We start from the raw sequence: 20,434 nt of genomic DNA on the forward strand, positions 1-20,434 counted from the left end.
TGTAGTGTGACAGGTTTTTTAGGATTAATCACCTAGATGACACATATTTCATTCCTGGGAGAATATGAAATCTAGAAATTTATAGCTACTATATCTTAAAGGTGTATAAGAGTGTTTTTACGTTGAAGGGTTCTAAGAACCTCAGGTAAATTACCCAAGGGATTTACAAAACTTTTCAATTGTGAAATAATATGGCACACAAAAGGTAAAATAGCTATTTCCCACATAATTTACATTCCTAGTGTTTTAAGTGTATTATTGGTTTTAATACTCATTTATAGTTTTAAAGAGATTCAATCCAAAACATTAAAAATCCTCAGCATGGCACAACATCACATATAACACACAAACACACACTCCCCTCAGAATGATCCCAGGTATGTGAGAGGAGCAGAAATCAGACGGCATGGAAAGAAAAGCTGTAACTAGAGTCCCGAGGAAAGGGGACTTGTGGTCACTTTTACGGCTAGTTTGGTGGGGCAGAAGGGGTGAGGTCTTTTACACAAGCCACTCCTCTCTCTCCCTAAACCCAGCCTCCCATTTCTCCAACACAGGGTTCAAGCCTCTCCTGAGCAACAGTCCTTCTCATGTGGTTATACATTTTTTTGGGTTTAGATTTAGAGCAAATCAGCCAATCTTCTAAGGAGGTACCTCCAGAGAAACAAATATTACATGCTGGCGGCATCTGGTTGGGACTGAGCGCTGAAGGGGCAGGTCGGGGAGACCAAAAGTTCTGGATTAGTTCTGAATTATTCTCAACCTGTGGAATTTCTACATCAGAACTCACACCAAACATCATCTAGAGTCTAAATAATTTCTCACAAATACATACTATTATTTCTAAAGATAGACAGACATTATTTTAAAATAAAACACAACTTTGTTTGAAAGTTTTACAGCTTTTGCCGTGTCGTATTTTCTCAAGACACTCAAGGTCATTAACCCCATAGGTAGTCCCTGAACCCCGCTACAACATAGCTTTTTCCCAGTAGCACCTGACAGAGCCTGGCATTGCGCCCCCATGCTGGGAACCCACACATTCTTATTACATGGAAGTCAGGCTGGTGGGTGGTACAGACAGCGAGAAATGCTGGGATGGGAAAGCGAATTACACCACCATGGGCACTGTGACAGAGGCCCACACCATCATGGGGAGCCCTAAAGGAGGAGGAGGAGTTAGCTGGCTGTGGGGCAGGAGGGCAGCGGAATGTGAAGGAAGTATTCTAGGCCAACTGCACTACGTGCTGGGGACAAGTATTTTCTGGCAATATTGAGCCCCCTGGCCACATTCAACCACTCTTTATAAAGTGCTAGAAAGGTGTTCAGTGCTACTATATGTTTCATAGTATATATAACCTCATGTAATCTTCATGGAAACTCTTTGGTTGAGGAATTATTCTTACCTCGAGCCACTATGGTTTCCTGATTATTACAGACCCACCCCCACCACAGGCCCTAGTAGGTCCCCTGCACTTTCCTTTGTCTCTAACCCTCTAGGACCTCTGGTTTCTGCCTTTTACTCTCTCCTCCACAGAGCTGCTGATAATTAGCTTTTCCCTTGGGGATTCTGTCCCACAAAACTGATGAGACAGAGGACAAAGTATACAGGTCCTGCAGTCTCCAAGCACAAACACACAGACCTTTTCCTTTTTCTGAAAGATAAATTCGGAAAAAAACTGTCATATGCTGTTAGAAAACTGTAAGATACTAAAAATCACAGAAGAGGAGTCTGAATGCAGTTACGAACTCTTAAAAAATTCCTTCATTTATTGTCTTGAGTCCCTTTCTTCAGTGATTTTCCTTGATGATATCTTCTTTTGTATCTTATCAAACCTCTCTCCACTCACAAACTTCAGGTGTCCTTTAGGACGGTCATAGTGATTCTCTAATCCATGAAAGGTCCTTCAAGGACATATGCCAGCACAAAACTCTAGGAATAAATTGGTGTCTGTTCACTAGTATCCACTTAATCAGGTGGACACTGTGCATTCTGGGAGATTCATGGGTCAAGTCCGCCTTTTCAACAGGACTCTTGTCCCACCAGAAACAGCCCTTCTTCCCTTGGAGCATTTACTCACAATTCTACCCCCCAGGCTTGACAATAAAATCAGGAAAATGTCTTTGTTTAACTCTATCTCTCTTCTCAAGAATTTAAGAAGCAAATATCCTAAAGATCTTCTAGAACTGTTACTTGCATCCAGGACCATAGGAGGTCCTTCGCTATGATGCCCATCTCACTGAATTCCTATCAAATCCATATCTGTATCTGCAACCTTGAATTGGAAGTTTTTAAAGAGTTCAACTAGCTGAGCTCCAACAATGGGTCAGCACCGCTTCCATCTGCGATGGCCAAGCTGTGCAAAGCTGCAGCTAAGGGCCATTTCCTTTTCACTCCACAGTCATATTCCCTTCTCAACAGAACAGCTTTTTTCTTCAGAAAAGTCTCTTACTTGCATTAATACAGCTCCATTCTCTCTGGACATGAGCAGGGAAACACAGAGGCACCTGCTCATCCAGATGCTCTTTCTAAAAAAGTAACCTAGTTCATAGAAAAAGAGCAAGCCTCTTACTTGAGGTGGTTTGAAACTCTCTTCTCCATCCCAGTGAAAGAGAAAGATGAGGATGAATAGAAACGGCACAGCTTCACTTTCTAAACCCAGGAATTAGATCACAGTTTCCGACAGACCCCAATTGCTAGTGTTATTTACTTTCGTGGGCTTCCCTTTGCATCAGTAACTGGGAGCAACCTGTAACAAGTGCCATACGTTATTTTTTTTAAGTTTATTTATTTTGAGAGCGAGTGCATGCATGCTTGTCAGCAGGGGGAAGGGCAGAGAGAAGAAGAAAGAGAATCCCAAGCAGGCTCCACGCTGATCTCAGATCTCACAAATCGCAAGATCATGACCTGAGCTGAAATCAAGAGTGGGACACTTAACCAACTGAGCCACCCAGGCGCCCCATGACTTCCTTTTTAAAATTTAATTTTTGATACTTTTAAAATGTAAGCTTACATAGGCTTTTGTGGAGTTGAAATAAATGAAGTCTGCCTGATTGTCAAGTTTACATATACAACAATAAACTGAAACAAGGTGTTATAAGGTTAGCAGTTAAAGGCAAGGACTATCTACCTCTGACTTAACACAACTCAGTCACACCCCATCATCTGAAAATATTTTAATATCCAACAATTCACTGCATTTTACATTAGTCCCTTTCAATTTCGTTAAAAGTATTCTTTGAATATCTACTAATATATGTCACACACAATGTGGAAAATCCAATCTATTTTCAAAGATGTTATTCTATTTGGGGATTAAATAAACTAATACACATAAAAAAAGTAATATAAGACAGGAAAACGCTAAACTGAGTATTATCAGGTAGTGAAAATGAACACTGAAAACTACTATTTTTATTAATTTTATTCCATTAACATGAACTACACAGAAGTGACCAGACTCCACTTTGGCAGTGTGGAAAGGGATAAGGATGGAGTCATGTACAAAGTGAACCAAGTAGAGGGAAAGGATTCTAATGACTGTCCTTATAATGGGACAAGCAAGGCAAATCCAGTGAAACATGGTACCCTCCACATCCTACACAGCTAGCCACAATCTTCACGCCTTGAGAAATTTGAAGTCTAGTTAACACAAGGAATAACATGTGGACCAAATACAGGATAGCACAGCACAGGGGGGAAAAAACATAACAAAGAAGACAAGAAATCTGTTTTCACCAGTGAAATGTGAGAAAACATACTACACACCGCTAAAGGCAAAAGAGGAGACTGATCAATGAGGAGCTCATTTTGTTCCAGTTAAGCTTTGTGTTCTGTACAATTCTTTTTCCACTTAATACTTCTATAAAACAATCACCACAAAAAAACTCAAGCTGGGACAGAAAAGAGCTGATTTATTAATATGTTTGGCTTTCAGAGTCTTTAGTTGGTAATAGTATGATGATTTCAAGCACCAAAGATTCTATGTGTTCATCAGGAGGATGGTTTCTGGGAAATTTTTATTTTCCAGTGATGCCTAACTATAGAAGTGAATGTACTTTGAAGTCTCAGTACCTTCAATCACATTATCTCCTTTTAGGTCACATGTAACATTAAAATTAATAGTAATGATACACTTAAATGCATAACAAAAATTAGCCAAGGAAAAAATAAGGAAAATGATGATATATAGCAGAGTATCCAAACTCTACTGCAACACAACCAGACAGCTCTCCAGGTCTTAGTGTGAAGAGTAGCAAAGGATGTGTGTGTGTTACAAAATGTGTGTGTACACGTATGCACACACACTTACATACATGTGTATGTTTCTGTATGTATATGTATGTAAGTGCATATATATGTACAGTTATATATATGTGTGTATGTGTGTGAATATGGGGGTTAAGAAGAGCATGAGACTCCAAATCAAGGAACCTTGCCCTGTCCTAGCAGCTGTGTAACTGAGACTTTAAGTGTGTTTGTTTCTCCAAGCTTCAGTTTCATCATACATTCTTTAAAAAGTTAGAAATAATATCAACCTCCTAAGGTGGTGGCAGTAAGGAGCTAACATATACAAGACACTTGAGCGAATGCCTAAAATATACTAACAGCTCAAACACAATAGCTATTATTATCAAGAAGGCCTGGTTCACACGAAGCAATGTCCTAATCACAAGACATGTGGTCATTTTTAGTAATACGCACACATTTTATTGATATATACAGGCACATTCACATATATAACTTATTTTTTTATTGTTTAAATATTTTTTAATGTTTATTTTTAAGAGAGAGAGAGATAGAGTATGAGTGGGGGGAAGGCAGAGAGAGAGGGAGACACAGAATCTGAAGCAGGCTCCAGGCTCTGAGCTGTCAGCACAGAGCCCAACGCAGGGCTCGAACCCACAAACTGTGAGATCATGACTTGAGCCGAAGTCGGACCCTTAACCGACTGAGCCACCCAGGCGCCCCACATATATAATTTATTGCATGTGATGCATCGTAGTGCTCAACTGACATGCATGAATCTTGGAACCAGTAAGGAATAAACCAAGATTCAAATTTATGGCTACCTAACTTCAAAACTGAGGATCTTACATATTACTTCTGGACAAATACTGAAAGGAACTGGTTGGAGAATCCCATTCTTTAGGGACTATACTGTAGACCATGGCAGTATGAGACTGACATCCATCCAGATCATTTGACAAGTGGCCTTTCTCAACCTCATGATACCTGTACAACACTGAGGTCTGACCTGCTTCCTCCTCTTTCCCAGGCTAGAGCTTGCCAACTCAGGTACTACGGCAGATTTAGTGGTCAAAACTTAAGTGTTCAGAAATGTAGCACTCTGGCTTCATTTCTTGGTCAACAACTTGCCTCTGGATCCCTAGTATCATTAGTGAAGATGTGTCCTGATGCAAAGTCCAAGCAGATCCACCTACATAGAACCAAGAGTGCTTCTTCCTTTCTCCTGGGACAGGAGGGATACTAGTAATGTGTTCCCAAGGGAACATATATGCTCATATATGCTCACATATGCAGAGCCCCCACAGCCCTGGATGTTGCCATAGAAATTTCCACAAAGCCCAGGACAACTGCAGAACTGAGTTCGAGTATTGCAGTGGTTTGCAGCCTATTTTCACACACAAGACCATAGCCTGGACCTGAGCAGAAAGCGTATGTATATGCCCCACCTCAACATTTCTTTTTGCCAACTCTCTAATTTCATTCTTCGCCAGCTATCTTCTTCAGGAAGCTTTTGCAGTCATCACTGATCCGGAAGTCAAAGTAACTGTCTTAATGGAAAATACTATTCTGGCCAGGTCCTCTGGTGTGTTCTCCTGGGCTGAAAGCCTCTCACTTTACAACACAGGCCAATCACAGTCTGTGAACCCCAACCAAACCAATTGGCTCCATTAATTTAGAGGTGTTACTGCTCCTGCCCCTCCCTCTCCATATGTCACCTATTTTAGAGCACTCTTCTGTTACTAACTTCTTTGGCCCCCTCCTATCCTTGGTCCCTATTTGGAAAAATTCCAAATCCTGGACTTTATCCCCTCTCTTTCTCCATTCTTTCAGAACTGAGATCCAGACATCTAAATTCCTCATTTAACCTGCCCACAAATGTTAACATTCTACACTGAACCAAAAAGTAAAACTCAATTTCCCTTGGTAAGTTTAGTATCTAAAGCTACAATAGGAGAATTTGTAGAAGGCCATACAAATGTCATGAGGGTCTTCGTCAGGCAAAAACCAAACAACTAAAAAATAAAAGAAAGAGGAAGGAAGGGAGGGAGGAAGGAAGAAATTCATAACACCCAGGACAGAACATCCACTATATTGCCAGACCATGTAACAACAGGCAGTTAGTGACTATAGTTCTATTTCAAGAGACATTTAACCCATGGTGCATCTGTATCAGTGTAGTTAGGGGACAAGTCATAGAGTCATTCTATTGAATCTTAACAACTTTAAGGCTCAGTAGGGGGAAAAAAAGAAGATCAGGAGTTGTCACTGCTTAGAAAGTTCAACAAAGCATATGGAAATATGTTAGCAAATATGTTTACCTTAAATTGGACGTCAGTTTTCTTACTGTTTCTTTGACATATGTGCTTTGAGAAGACTTTGTCAGTGAAGAAGTAACTCCACAACCACTATACACGGAAAAGCTGGCACTGTCTCCAGAACGTGGACTTAAATTTTCCATCAGTGCACTGTGCAAAAACAAGCTGAGGCTTATAATTTCAAAGTAGGCATCACATTAGATACTCATAAATTCAGAAACATTAATATGTGACAAATGGAATGTTAATACACCACAAATGAGAGCAAGGCCATAAATATGCCAAAAAATACCATTTATGAATTCTCAATTAGAAAAATTACTATTTATTCCTGACAAATCTTGTTCCAAGCTTTTGGGGAGCCACGATTAAGCAGAATTGACAGTAATGTATTCTTAACAACAGTAGTCACATACCATTTGTCTCATTGGCTGAAGGGGGATCTTAAACTAAAGTTCTGTTTTAGCCTGGGAAAAGGTACATACAGAAATAAAACAAAAAGGGGCAAAGTCTGTTGAAAGAATAACTTAGTCAAGATCTGGAAGAAGAAGAGTGTTCCAGGTGATGTGTAATGATCCCTGGCAGAAATGAGGTAGGACTGCTGGAAGAGTTAAGGGCCAGGCTGCAGGGGTGGCGTGCAGGGGAAGAAGAAGAAAGGGGGAGAGGCAGGGGCTGGCACTCGAGGCCATGGGGTGGAACTGGAGTTTATTCTAAGCAAAGTAGGCACTACCACTGGAGGGTTTCTTGTGTAGTGTATTGTGTTAATGAGACCCAAAGCTTTCAGTATTGTGGGAACAAAAAAAGTTTAAGAGGTCTGGGAAAACACGCAATTTGGAAGACAAAGCTATGTAGGCAGGAAGAGGTCCAATCAAGGAGGGTTCTGCTTGTCAAGTAAGGAGGAGATTGTAATCCTTTCAATGCTAATGTTAAGACCACAGCTCTAAAAAGTTTTGTATATTTATACTGGATGGGCCATTTAAAAATTGGATAACAGTTTAATCAAATGGAATGTGTTTCTACTGTCAACAGACTTTTGGCATTAATTCACTAACTTCAGCTGATATTTCACTTAAGATTAAGAACACTGTAACTAATGCTTGTCTATTAAAGAATACTTGCACAATATTGGAAGCCCATTGACTATAGATTCCTTTATGCTGAAATTTTATTAGTCTTTTTAAAAAAATTTTTAAATGTTTATTTATTTTTGAGAGAGAGACAGACCACGAGCAGGGGAGGCAAAGAGGAGACAAAGAATCTGAAGCAGGCTCCAAGCTCTGAGCTATCAGCACAGAGACCAACATGGGGCTCCAACTCATGAACTGAGAGATCATGACCTGAGCTAAAGTTGGAAGCTTAACTGACTGAGCCACCCAGGCACCCCTAAAGTAGTCTTCTAAGCAGTCTGTGTGCCTACCTCACAGAACTGTGCTGAGGGTTACCCCGGAAGTTAGCTCAATGCCGGGGCGCCTGGGTGGCCCGGTTGGTTAAACGTCCAACTTCAGCTCAGGTCATGATCTCACAGCTTGTGAGTTCAAGCCCCGCATTGGGCTCTGTGTTGATGGTGCAAAGCCTACTTGGGATTCTCTCTTTGTCCCTCTCTGACCTTCCCCCACTTCCTCTAAGTAAATAAACTTAAAAAAACCTTAAAGAAAAGAATTTAGCCCAATGCCTACTCTTAGTAAGTGCTCAGTCAAAAGTGCTTAGCACCTAATTATTATTGTTATTATGATCTTCCTTATCATCATGACCACTATTAATGAGTTTGATAAGATTCTTCCACTAAGATTGTTTTAGGGACACCTGGTTGGTTCAGTAGGTTAAGCGTCTGACTCTTGGTTTCAGCTCAGGTAATGATCTCACTGTGAGCGGGTTCTGCACTGGCAGCCTGGGGCCTGCTTGGGATTCTCTGTCTCTCTCTCTCTCTGCCCCTCCCCCACTTGCTCTGTCTCTGTCTCTCTCAAAATAAATAAACTTAAAAAGAAAAGACTGTCTATGGTCTTAATTAGACCATAGTTCCAACATTCATGCTGTAGATATAATTCCAAGATGATTCAAAACAACACACAACCTCATACAAAGCTAAAACATATCACACACACACACACACACACACACACACACACACACGCGTGCTTTAGTTTTTTGGATAGATTTTAAAATTTAACTCAAATTTTAGTAAATAACTCTAGGTTAAACCACTATCCATAAAGTGGCCTAGCAACATCACAGGGGAAAAGCTGGACCATTTATTCAATCAACAAATGTATCATCTTTTGAGTCAGTTGCTATTCTGGACACCAGTGACACAGAGGTGAGCAAGTCAGCCCTGCTCTTATGGAGTGAGTTAGGTCCTAGTGAAAAATATACAAAATCAGCAAGGTAGAATGTAAAATATTAAAATAAATAGATGATTCAATAAGACACTTTACAATAGGAATAAGTGCCCTGAAAACACCCAAGCAGGATGCTACGATCTGATAGTGCACCTTGTCAGGAGTGGGGTGAGCTATTTTCGATGGAACGTGGAGATGCTTGGATGGAGACTCAGACACTTGCAGTTATGAAGAAGAAAATATATGGCCCCGGGCCTGATGGGAAGACAGACATTCAGACAGACAATTCCACTGGTCTTGACAATGGGGTTGCTCACCGTTGTGTGTCAGAATGTGGCTGATATTTAACAGGTAATTACTGAAGTGGAACGGATTATGACAATCTGACCCTTGCAACAGTGGCTGTCTGAAATCCTGAGTTTGCCTGCGAGAGTTGGGGTCCCCAGAGGAGAGAATACTTGAACCAGAACTTGAAGGAAAGACTAAAAGGCTGGTGTACAGCTTGCAGTGGGCAAAGGAAGCAATACGGACGAAGAGAGGGAAGTGTGATAAAGCTGAACTAAAAGCAATTCAGAAACTCTGGGAAGCAAAGTAAGGGCTACAGGGAGGGGCAGGACTGAAGGGGACTTGTGCCGTGCTAAGGAGTTTGTCACTTGCAAGTGATGGGGCCGTGACAGGCTTTTGAGTAGAGCAGAGAAGTGAGGGGAATTGAGTATTTGAGGGATGCCTCTTGTCAGCAAGTGTGGAAAATAAAACTCCTCTCTGCTTTTTTCTGGTACTTAATCCAATGTGCTCCTATGCAAAAAGAGCCCAGGATTTGGATTCAAAGACACAGGGTCTACATGCCTGGAAAGCACCTGTGACAAGTTTGCCTAAGTGAGGGCAAGAGATTGCTTCCTTGAAAACATTCTTTTTATTTTATTGGGCGTCCAAAATATTCAGTTGATTTTATCTTAAAAGTGACAAAAGTCTCACGTAAGAAAATTCTAGCAAGCAATGATTATTATAATTACATATACATATAACAACAAGATAATGAGCCACACGCAAAAAAAAAAATCAAGTTCATGATTTCATGTTCACACCTTATACACATGTGACACTTTCAGTTCTTTGGCTATATTACAGTAATTTGAATTAGCTGCCTGCTGTGAGTAGGAAGTTAAGCCTGCTCCATTTCATTATCCCCAATCCTCACAAAAGAAAATGAAAAGGTTTGGGAAAAAGGTAAGAAACCCAGCCGTATTCTATTCTTTCTTGTCTCCTTTGTAAAATGAGGTTCCATTCTTAATTGCCTTTGCTTGTTGCTATTATTTTCTTTCTTCTTGTATTTAAACATTGATAATTACTTTGCAACAGTGTAATTGCACTCACTTGGAATTTGTATAATTGCAGTACACTCACCTTTCCCGATTAGGTAATGAAGCGTTTCTCTTCATTTCTGGAGTATCACTACACAGCTCCTGTTTTTCTTCAAAGACAGACAAAATGAAGACAATTGCATTTTGATGATGACACAATACAGTGAACTGAAAGAAGTCTTGGTGGTTTATTAACTACTTGTGGATAATCTGGCTTTGTGTGTCAAACATCCTCTTGTAAAATTGCACAGTGTGTTCTTAATGCAACTTATAAAAACCTCTTAATAAAGTGTATTAAAGTGTATTAGTATGTACTAATCCAAGAACCTCTGTAACTTGTTTTTTGCAAGCTCTTTTTCATGATGCTTATTATCTGCTATTGGTGTGCATAGGGGGGACTACTGGGGGCCGTCAGGATTCCCTTCTCTCACCAGCCTCTGCCCAGACCACCTCCTGTCTTCCCCCTAGGATCCCATTCTATTCCACTTTAGGTTCAGGTTCAGAAACATCCTAACAGATCCTAACCAGAAACGTGTCTCTAATAGAGAGTCAAACTTTAAAGCAGGAAGAGACTCAGGAGTCATCTCGTGGATCTTCTCACTGAGAGAACCTCAGAATTGTAGGTTCAGGGAGGGTAGTGATTCATCTACAGTCCACAGAGGAGCAGAAATGCTTTGACCCCTTGGATTGGTTTTAAGATGGGGGGCAGTATAAGCAATAAGTCAATATATCCTTCTTCCACCTGTCTCTAGAATTCATTGTGATAACTGTCCAAATATCTTGTTCCACCAAGTGAACCCTTGCCAGCAAGTTTAGGGCCATCACCAAGTGGAACAGCACAGCAACAAAGAAAGTTTTAGATGGTAGGTGAATGGCTCAGGGTCTGCCTGACTCCTTTAAATAAAAGAGGCTTTCTAAGCACATTGCAGGCACCATTGATTTTACTCACTGGCTTGCATAATAAAAAGTGAATTTTTTTTTTAGCCCAACAGCCAACTAATCTATAATTACAGTCATTTGAAAATATTTCACAACTTGTTCTTTCCAAACCCAGGACGAGCATTTGAAATTAAATATTAATTTTAGGATCAAAATTGTATTAACAATTTTTCCATTACTATTTGGAAATTCAACAGGCACATACTTGAAATCATGTGAATAGTTTGAAATTTCTATAAAACACTGGCTTTAAAATCAAGAGAGCCTTACAAAAGAAATCCTGATTATGGGATTGCAAATTATCCTAATTAAGATGAAACAGAAAAAACAAAGTGTGATTTCTTAGGGATCTCACTAATGGGTTCAAACATAAAGACGTGAGTGAGTGACTGATTAGGTTACCGAAGCAACAAAGTATGAAGGAAGGGAGAGCTTACCACCAAAAGTGAACACACAATGATGGCAAGGACCCCGATACAACAAGGACTGGGAACAATAGCCAAAATGAGCTGAGATTTACTAGAGAGACTAAGAACGGCTTTCAAACTTATTTCAGAATAAGAAGATGACAAATGAAAATGACAGACTTGCTGCTTAGGCCCGATGGTATAATATTAATATAAAACAGAGAATGGTACAATGACAACAATATAACATAATAAAAGAGTTAGCCATAGTAGTACGCAGACACTAAGAAAACAAAACTTTGAGTCCAGGATGCTTCCAGCTTCTCTATCCTGGGACATTGTTTGGGATTGAATATTATAAGAAGGCAATTCTAAGTTTAAAAAAAGTTCAAGCCTCTCACCTGAGAGAAAGCACATCCCATGGGTGTAAAGGAACCAATGAATGTGGGTGTTGAACTAGTCTTTGTGATCTCAAGGGAATCACGAAAAGCAGGAAAAGGAGTAAATAACTGAAGGAGGAGGAATGTCATTATAATTTTCAAAATACAGTCTGAAAATTAAAGAGCTCATATCAACTCTTTCCAAATTTCTAGACAGAATTCAATGCAGAGGGTGATATGAGTCTACTGTGAGGGACGTCAGGCTGTGTGGCAGTGCTGGGAGCCCCCTTCTTAGGAACAAAGTGTCCCTTGGCCCTTCAAATCACATGAGATTGGCAGCTTACTCTCTTCCCACCCCTCTTCCCACTTCTGGAACAACCAATTGTTACTTTTTAAAATCCAAACTGTTGCCAAACTTGTGACATTCCACATAAGTCATATTGAAAACAACTCAAACATTACAGCTAATAGATGTAATAGATGTAAACTGAATTCTTTTTTTTTTTTTTACCTTTTTTCATAAGAGAAACTTCCTTTTTTTCTTGTTTCAATGAAAGATCAGTGTCACTTTTATCTAAAACCTGAAAAACAAGCTGTTTACTTAAAGCTGCACAAAAATACAGGATATATCACAGGGTGCAAAATGACCTTAAGTACCAGTGCCCACATCAGAGAGAGAGGCCAGGGGTACAGTTAACGTGCATGTTGTGAAGGGAGACAATCATGTGAGCTGTAGAAAATTATATTGGTGTGCATCTCAAGAATGGTTACATCAAAACTGTCATACATAATTCTGCCATTTCTATATAGGGGTTTTGATACTTCTACCAATATCTGTACATATATTTTTAAAAATCCATATCTTACGTGAATGTAACAATGACTCCAACAAACAAGCCAAGTATTTGATTCACCAGGAGCAATGATGGAGCCTCTGCTGTTTTGAGGAGGCTTATCACACTTGTGGTCCATACGGAGCAGACACAGAGCATGAGGTCAATCAGTGTCACGCAATGAAATGTACATCAGTACAATCAGTGCAATGAAAACCTTGGGGAGGTTGCGGCCTGGGACCTGAGGCCCCAAAGTATGATGGGGAAGAAGACATGGATGGGGATGGGGATTACACTTGGGTGTTGACAGAAGGGTCGCCTGGTCATTTGACCGAATTCCTAGAAATCTGCCTAAAAGGGGTTGTGGAGCCTTAATGTGTTAAAGCCAGTAGAGTGGGTGGCACTTAAGAGTAAGGGTGTGTGTGTGTGTGTGTGGGTGGGTGTGGGTGTTTGTTGTCTGGGTTGTGGGGGAAGTGGGAGTTGTGAGAGCTGAGGGGAACAGTGTGCCATCCAGAAGCCGTGTCCGCCATTGCTTTGGGAATCCTGAAGACCCATTTTGCAAGGCTCACACAAGACAAACTTACATTTTGGGAATGTACTTCTTTAGATCAGAAAGAGAGAGAGTTAGTTTATGCCCTTCAGGAAAATGGACCCAGAACGTTCCCTTTGTGTATTTTGCAAATCTGTGAGAAGGTGGGGAAACAGGCAGTAGAAGAGAAAAATGGAGAAGGCAGGGGTAAGGCAAAAGCTCCTTGATCTGAAGACCACCGAACAGGTGCTGAGACACAACTGTGTCCCCACGTCCATGACCTCATGGAAGGCACGGAGCTGTTGGCTTTCTGGAGCTTGCCCACCGTGTCTGTGTCCTACGCCTTTCAATCACCCTCCGCCCTGCCAAACAGACATGGGAGGGAGAGGCTATCTCCCACCTTTTCTCTCCTCCCAGGAAACACAGGCATATATTTTACACGGCACTCTGGAAACTGTGCTCCATCAGGAAGCAGGTTAAATGGGCACACATGTAGCCTAGCAACAGAAGGCCTTTGAGGCTGTCCATCATTGCTGTTTCTATTTCACTCAAGTCCATCAAAAGAAAAGCCTTGTTAGGTAAGGGCAAATAAATAAAACTGATTCTAAGATGCTTTTGTCCATTTCAGAATAGTTTTGTACTTATACTGTAAAAAAATTTGTGCCCCAGAAGTAAATAAAGCGCACATATTTTTTAAAGTTGATTTTGCAAAATGACCTTAAAATGTACATCTTATTTATCTCTGATGTATCATAAAACTTAAGGTTTTCTTTTAATGTGCTGATATATACAGGAAATCTACATGCTTTTTTAAGTGCCTCTAACTTTGAACTAAACATTTTTGACCAGTTTATAAGCAGCATAACAGCAACCATAAAATAAGCTGACAAGAGGAACGATGTGATGCCTCTAATTATATAATCACTTTATTGTAATCCATGATAATCCTGCTTGGAATGTGTTCATTTTCTTTGGTACCTCTTCCTTGTGATAAAAATCAGACAAGACGGAAGCAACCAAGATTAACAAAACTGACAGCACTCCCAGTAAGGAACTTTTGTTGGTGGTGTTATCAGCACAGCCTCATGAAATTAATTGCTTTTGCATTTTATTGTTTAGTTCCCTGCTTTGAGCCCTGCCTTGTAGCGGCTGTTTCTGTGAGAGCATCAGATATGTCCCCTCCTTCCAAAAAATGGTACCCAAACAAAGCTTTCCCATCTGTACTGCAGGAGAGGTTTTCTTTTTTTCTTTTCCTTTCTCGTATTTTCTTTATTCTTTGGCATAGAGATGCTTGAAAGATTTTGGATAAACAATTCACACCTACAGTATTTCCTTTCAAATAACACTGTGTAAATATCTGAGTTCGTAGGATGCCGTCTTCTATTACAATGTACTTGTGGCTTTGAAGGTCTGAATTTTTTCAAGTTGAGACAATAAGACAGGCAGTTGTCTTTTCAATGACACTATTTGTATATTTTGATACTACTTACAAAGCTCTTTCATATACATCATTTCATTAAAGAAGTGTTCTCCAGTCTCTTAGGCTTAACTGTGTTTCATACTCTGCAGTTTGGGGATATCTCTTTCCTAAGATTTTACCTCAGTCATGAAACTGATAACACCTCCCACATAGTAAATGAGATTATAGTCAAGTCTTAACATGGGGTTTTAGATCCCTTAATTAAAATTATGTTAACAATGAGCAGAGTGGGATTTGTCATTTCTCCAAAGGATGCAGGGGATCAGCATAATACCACATGCTCAATTTTGTGAAGTATCTATTTAAGGGGATAAATAAATCATAAATAAGTTAGAGGGAAAAAAAAAAAAAAAACATACCACAGCCAGCTGTGTAACATTTATCTAATTCAGCTGTTAAGGATGTTTAAGAACTGGTTGGTATCCCTTTTTCTGCTTTCTTTCCTTCTATTTCTTTGCTCCTCCCACGTCTACCACAAGCATTTACTATTATCAAGGACCCAAAAACGCTACCAGACCAGTAACGCCTTCCTGCCAAACTCAAAGGCCCTTTCTGGGCTCCTGGGTGGCTCAGTTGGTTAAGCATCCAACTTCAGCTCAGGCCATGGCTTGTGGGTTCGAGCCCTGCATCGGGCTCTGTGCTGACAGCTCAGAACCTGGAGCCTGCTTCTGATTCTGTGTCTCCCCCTCTCACTGCCCCTCCCCTGCTCATGCTCTGTCTCTCTCAAGAATAAACATTAAAAAAAAAATCTAAAAATAAATTCAAAGGCCCTTTCTGTTTTCACTCTTCCATAGTAAACATTATGTTCTAGGCTCCTCTCTTTCATCCATAAATATATTCAATAAAATTGAGTTCCCAGTATGGGTCAAACACTGTTATGATAAAGAATACAAAGTCCTGCCTTATGGGCTATTTTCTAGTGAGGGGAAAAAAGAGATGTTAAGTAAATAAAAAGATAGCTATGTTAAGTTCTGTGAAGAAAAGAAACACGGGCAAGAGAAAGACAAGAGCCCAGGTACACCACACCTGAGCCCCGCTGCCTTTCCGGACCCTGGTGTTCTCACTCTGCATCCTCCACCTCTCCCCTCTACCACTTTTCCATACACATGCCGGGTACCCTCTTCTCTCAATGTCTTTGGTTTGTTTGCTGTTGATTTGCTTGTGCCTCCAACTTTTTTCTAGTTTTTCCTCAAACTTCCTTCAGTCGGGCCTTTCCTGCCAACTCTGTGAAAAACTGTACTCACCCTCGCCACGCCCGACACTGACACCTCCTACCCTTTCCTCTGTGTTACTGTTCTCCTTAGCACTTACCATTATCTACCCTGCCACACAGTTTACTTCTTTGTCTTGTCTGTGGTCTGACTGCCCCCACTAGAATGGAAGCGCCACGAGGATGGGGAGCATGGCCCATTATCTTCCTGCTGTATCCCCAATGTCTAGGAGAGTAACTGACACTCAGTATACTCACAGAATCAAAGAAAGTCTTGACAGTACATGCGTGTTGCTGGGGGAAGTGGAGTCCAGGCATTGCAAACAGCCAAGGAAAAGTCAGGGAAGCAAAAATGAGCTTAAGGAGTTGGCGGTCAAGGAAGGTCAGGGTGGCGACAGTGGAATGAATGAAGGGACAAGTGGTAGGGATGAGAATGCAAAGGAGGTCAGGCTAGGTCATCTAGGGCCTCGGAGGGCACAGCAAGAACACTGAATTCTGTTCTCAGTGTGAGCAGAAACCACTGGAGGGTTTGGAGGAGGAGAATGACGTGATCTGACTTATCTTTTAAATGAAACAGTCGGATTTTTAGACAGTGGAGGCCAACAGAAGCAGTGAAATCATTGACAGGGCCATTGCTGTGGCCCTGACAGAGATGTTGGTGAATCAGTCAGGGTGGTGGCTATAGAGGAGGAAAGCACAGGGGGTCCATTCAAAGGCTGATTAGGCACAATTGGCTGAGAGGGTGAGCACCCCCGTGTGAAAGGAGGAGAGAATTCAGGATACCTCCCAGGCTGTGGCCTGAGTAACTATGAATGGCGAGGCCATTCACTGAGATGGGGAAGCATAAGAAGTCCCTTGCAATTCCTTCTTCCCTTGATTTCTATAGCCTTCTGTGTCCCAAATCTCCTAGGACATGAATTTTTCTGTCTACACTTAATCCTTCAATGAACCTGTTAAAATTTCAGGGGGTTAAACTTTCACCCTTATGCAAACAATGGCCTGATCAGCATCATCAACCCTAACTTTTCATCTTTGCTCCAGTTATTTCCAACTGACTTCAGGGTGCCTGCACTGGAACATTTTGCTGAAACTTCAGATCTTTAGTCCCACATTTGCCCACTCAGATCCCCTGGTCAGCTCTTCTCTTCCTATTTGCAATAACATGTTGTTCCAGGCTGCCATCTCAAAACTTCTGTCACTGTTTAGTCTCCCATGCTCCTCTCCAATTTCTGCTCATTTTCCTTCCAAATGGTTCCATTTTCCTTGTCATCCTTATACTACAATCTTTAGGCAGCAGATGAGACTTGATTCTTTGGTCTTTAGTTTCTCCTTTGCCCAGTAGAGTACAGCAGCTTTATCACAACCCAGTTCATTTTTTTTTTTTTAATTTAAAAAAAAAGTTTACTTATTTTTGAGAGAGAGAGAGAGAAAGAAAGCATACATGGGAGGGGCAGAGAGAGAAGGAGACAGAGAATCCCAGGCAGACTCCATGCTATCAGCACAGAGCCTGATGTGGGGCTCGTACTCACAAACCATGAGATCATGACCCAAGCCGAAACCAAGAGTTTGGACGCTTCACTGACCGAGCCAGCCAGCCGGGCACCCCCGAATCAAGTTTTCTAAGTGAAATCTCCATGGTTAAATGTTCCCTCTCAAAAAGTACCCACAGATCCTGACTGGTTACTACCTCAAGTTCAAACTCTTTACCTGGCTTTCAAAGCCCTTCTCAATGTTATTCTAAGTTATCAGAACATAATGTCAGTACTTCTTAACAAACTCCCTCTGCTATAACCAGACGGCTGTCCTCAGAATTTTCTAGAAGCACCACATACACTTTTGCCTCCACACCTTGGCCACCTTTGCCCATGCAGTTCTATCTGGTGTGCCTTTCCCTCTTTCCCTCTTGTAAATGCTTCCCACCTTTCAAGACAAATGCAAGTCCTTCTCTTTCCTTTTTATTTACTCCAGCCCATACTGATTTCTTCCTTTCTCTGAGAAACTATGAATCATAATTACAGTTTCTATTATTATTAATAGCCAAGCATCTTATCTATGTAACCCATACAAGACTGGGATCCCGTAGCAGCCTTGATTCTTGCATGATACATCAGAGCAGAACCTGGGTCCATCTCCCAAAAACAAACCCATCTCTATGAAGCATTAATAAACATAGACTTTACTGAAGACTGTGTTCAGAAATGGAAGCAATGGTGATACACGGCAAAAATCAATTTCAAATCACCATGAAGCACCTCTATATCTATTTCCTCAACCGTTGCCTGCCTTCTCACCTCTCTCCCCACACTTTCCCCTCCAGCCTCTCCAATTCCAATTCCACAACACCAGGTTTTCAGCTTCGGGATTACCCTTTTCCTTCCCTCAACCCCTCACACACATCCCCTCTAGCTCTCCCTTTGCTTCCACAAAGTGATTTCATTCTCTCAATTTTCATTCTTTACTCCCATCTCCTGGCCCAACCAATTAAGGCTTGAATTTTCCCTCTTCATAAAATGGCTTTTAAAAATGTTTTTCATAACACAAATAACTATTTTCATTCTGTGCACAAATCATCACATTAATTCTCATAAAAACCTTGAAAGTAGATAGTATTATTATTCCCATTTTATAGACAAGAAAACAGAAGACCATAAGTTGATACAACTGACAAGCGGCAGGTAAGTTTGAATTTGAACCTGGGTCTGTCAGAGCACAGAGCCTGTCAACGTTCCGTAAAATAATGCTAACACGTGGTTTTGTAAAATTATCTTCCAATTTTCCTGCTCCTTTAGAGCAAGTATCATATATTTTTCACACGTGTCTCTCAAAATCTCTAACATAGTACTGTTCAATACATTCGTCTTAACGTTCATGGTTGCTGGCAGTCACTGGCACTTGAATATTCAGATTCATAAGTTGCTCAAGAGATTTTCCTTTAGGTCCGGCGCTGGCTGTATCATATACTGACTCTGTGTCTGTTGCAAGTCTGCTGGTGAGTTGATGAATTATGCTGTGGAGAGTGAGCATAGACCATTTTTCCTCTGAAGCCCTCAGGGCAGCTCTGGTTTGTATCTCATAAAGGAGCTGGCTCCGCCTGTGAAATTTCTGATGCCGTTAGCAACAATCACAGCATTCTACAAGTTCGTATAGAAGCAATGGTAACATCATCAACCAGGAAAACTAAGAAATGGCCTGTTTTTGAAGGTAAGGCAACTTCGATCATCTGAAATCATGTTTTTGCGATACCCGAGCAGTTTCCCATTGAAAAACAATTTCTATTAGGAGTTGGAAAAATGATACATATTTAGGGTGAATGCAGCTGATTTAGGGACTGGCTATGCAGGTTGTTTTTCTTCTCTCTCTACTTGCTTTGCGGCTGAGTCATCTTTTCACCTCATTGTCATATAGCACTGCTGACCAAACAGAGCGCTGTTAACTGTTATTTTTGGGGTGCCGTGGTTTGGTCTTGTTTGGCTGCCACAGAGGATAGACATAGACACTGGAAACTCATCAGCTATTCCAGATGTCCCCCAGATTTTGTGACATGCCACGGAGCCCCTGTCAGTGGCCCTAGGGATTCACAGCCGGTTGATGACTTTCCTGAGCTGGAATCAGCCTCTTTTGAAAGATGCCCCCAAATGCTAACCAGGTGTAACTGGTAAAGGACTTAGTTCTGAGACAGAAAGATGCTTCCACCCACTCATTCCTTTATTCATATATCTTTCTTTAGCCCCAGAGAGTGCCACATTCTGGGCTAGACAATAGAGGTTACTTCTTTCATAGCAAATACAGAGACTCCACTGCCAAACTCTTGAAACACATCTGTCAACGACGATCTGGCCAGTAAGTTTTCTAAAGTGTCTGCAGAAAATGAAATGAATCCATCTGCCAATCTGTGCTTGAGGACAGGTGCAAGCCAAAAATGACTGAAATGGCCACAGAGGACAAAAAGACTCAAGTCAGTCCAACCAAAATGGTGGTATTATTCCTGGTTATTAAATAGGCAGGTCTAGGGGGCACCTACGTGGCTCAGTTGGTTAAGTGTCAAACTCTTGATTGTAGCTCAGGTCATGATCTCACATTTTATGGGATAGAGCCCTGTGTCAGGCTCTGTGCTGACAGTGTGGAGCCTGCTTGGGATTCTCTCTCTCCGTCTCTCTCTCTGCTCCTCCCCCGCTGGCACCCCCTCTCCTCTTTCAAAATAAACTTATAAAATAAAGTAAAATAAAATAAAATAAAATAAAATAAAAATAGGCAGGTCTAACCTAACCTGAAATAACCACAACAAATGTTCTTTCACTGTCTGAGCAACCTAGCTTTGCTACTGATATTCAGAGCAGACACACAAAAAAATGATTATTATAAAATTTGGAAAAACAGCAAATACCAGTATTCAGG

The 20,434-nt window shown here is 41.0% G+C and overlaps 1 protein-coding gene across 1 annotated transcript in view; it reads right to left on the reverse strand.

The window, feature by feature from the left end:
* The window catches only part of MORC1 (MORC family CW-type zinc finger 1), a 162,134-nt gene that overhangs the window by 9,678 nt on the left and 132,022 nt on the right, over positions 1–20,434 (reverse strand). Inside the window, exons 21-23 of the mRNA XM_053903323.1 lie at positions 12,499–12,568; positions 10,305–10,371; positions 6,568–6,714 (exon numbers count right to left, since the gene is read on the reverse strand). Coding sequence (XP_053759298.1) covers positions 6,568–6,714; positions 10,305–10,371; positions 12,499–12,568 — 284 coding nt within the window. The remainder of the gene's footprint in view (positions 1–6,567; positions 6,715–10,304; positions 10,372–12,498; positions 12,569–20,434) is intronic.

The sequence above is a fragment of the Panthera pardus genome, unplaced genomic scaffold (genome assembly GCF_024362965.1).
Source record: "Panthera pardus isolate Hobbes unplaced genomic scaffold, ASM2436296v1 HiC_scaffold_16, whole genome shotgun sequence".
NCBI lineage: Eukaryota > Metazoa > Chordata > Mammalia > Carnivora > Felidae > Panthera > Panthera pardus.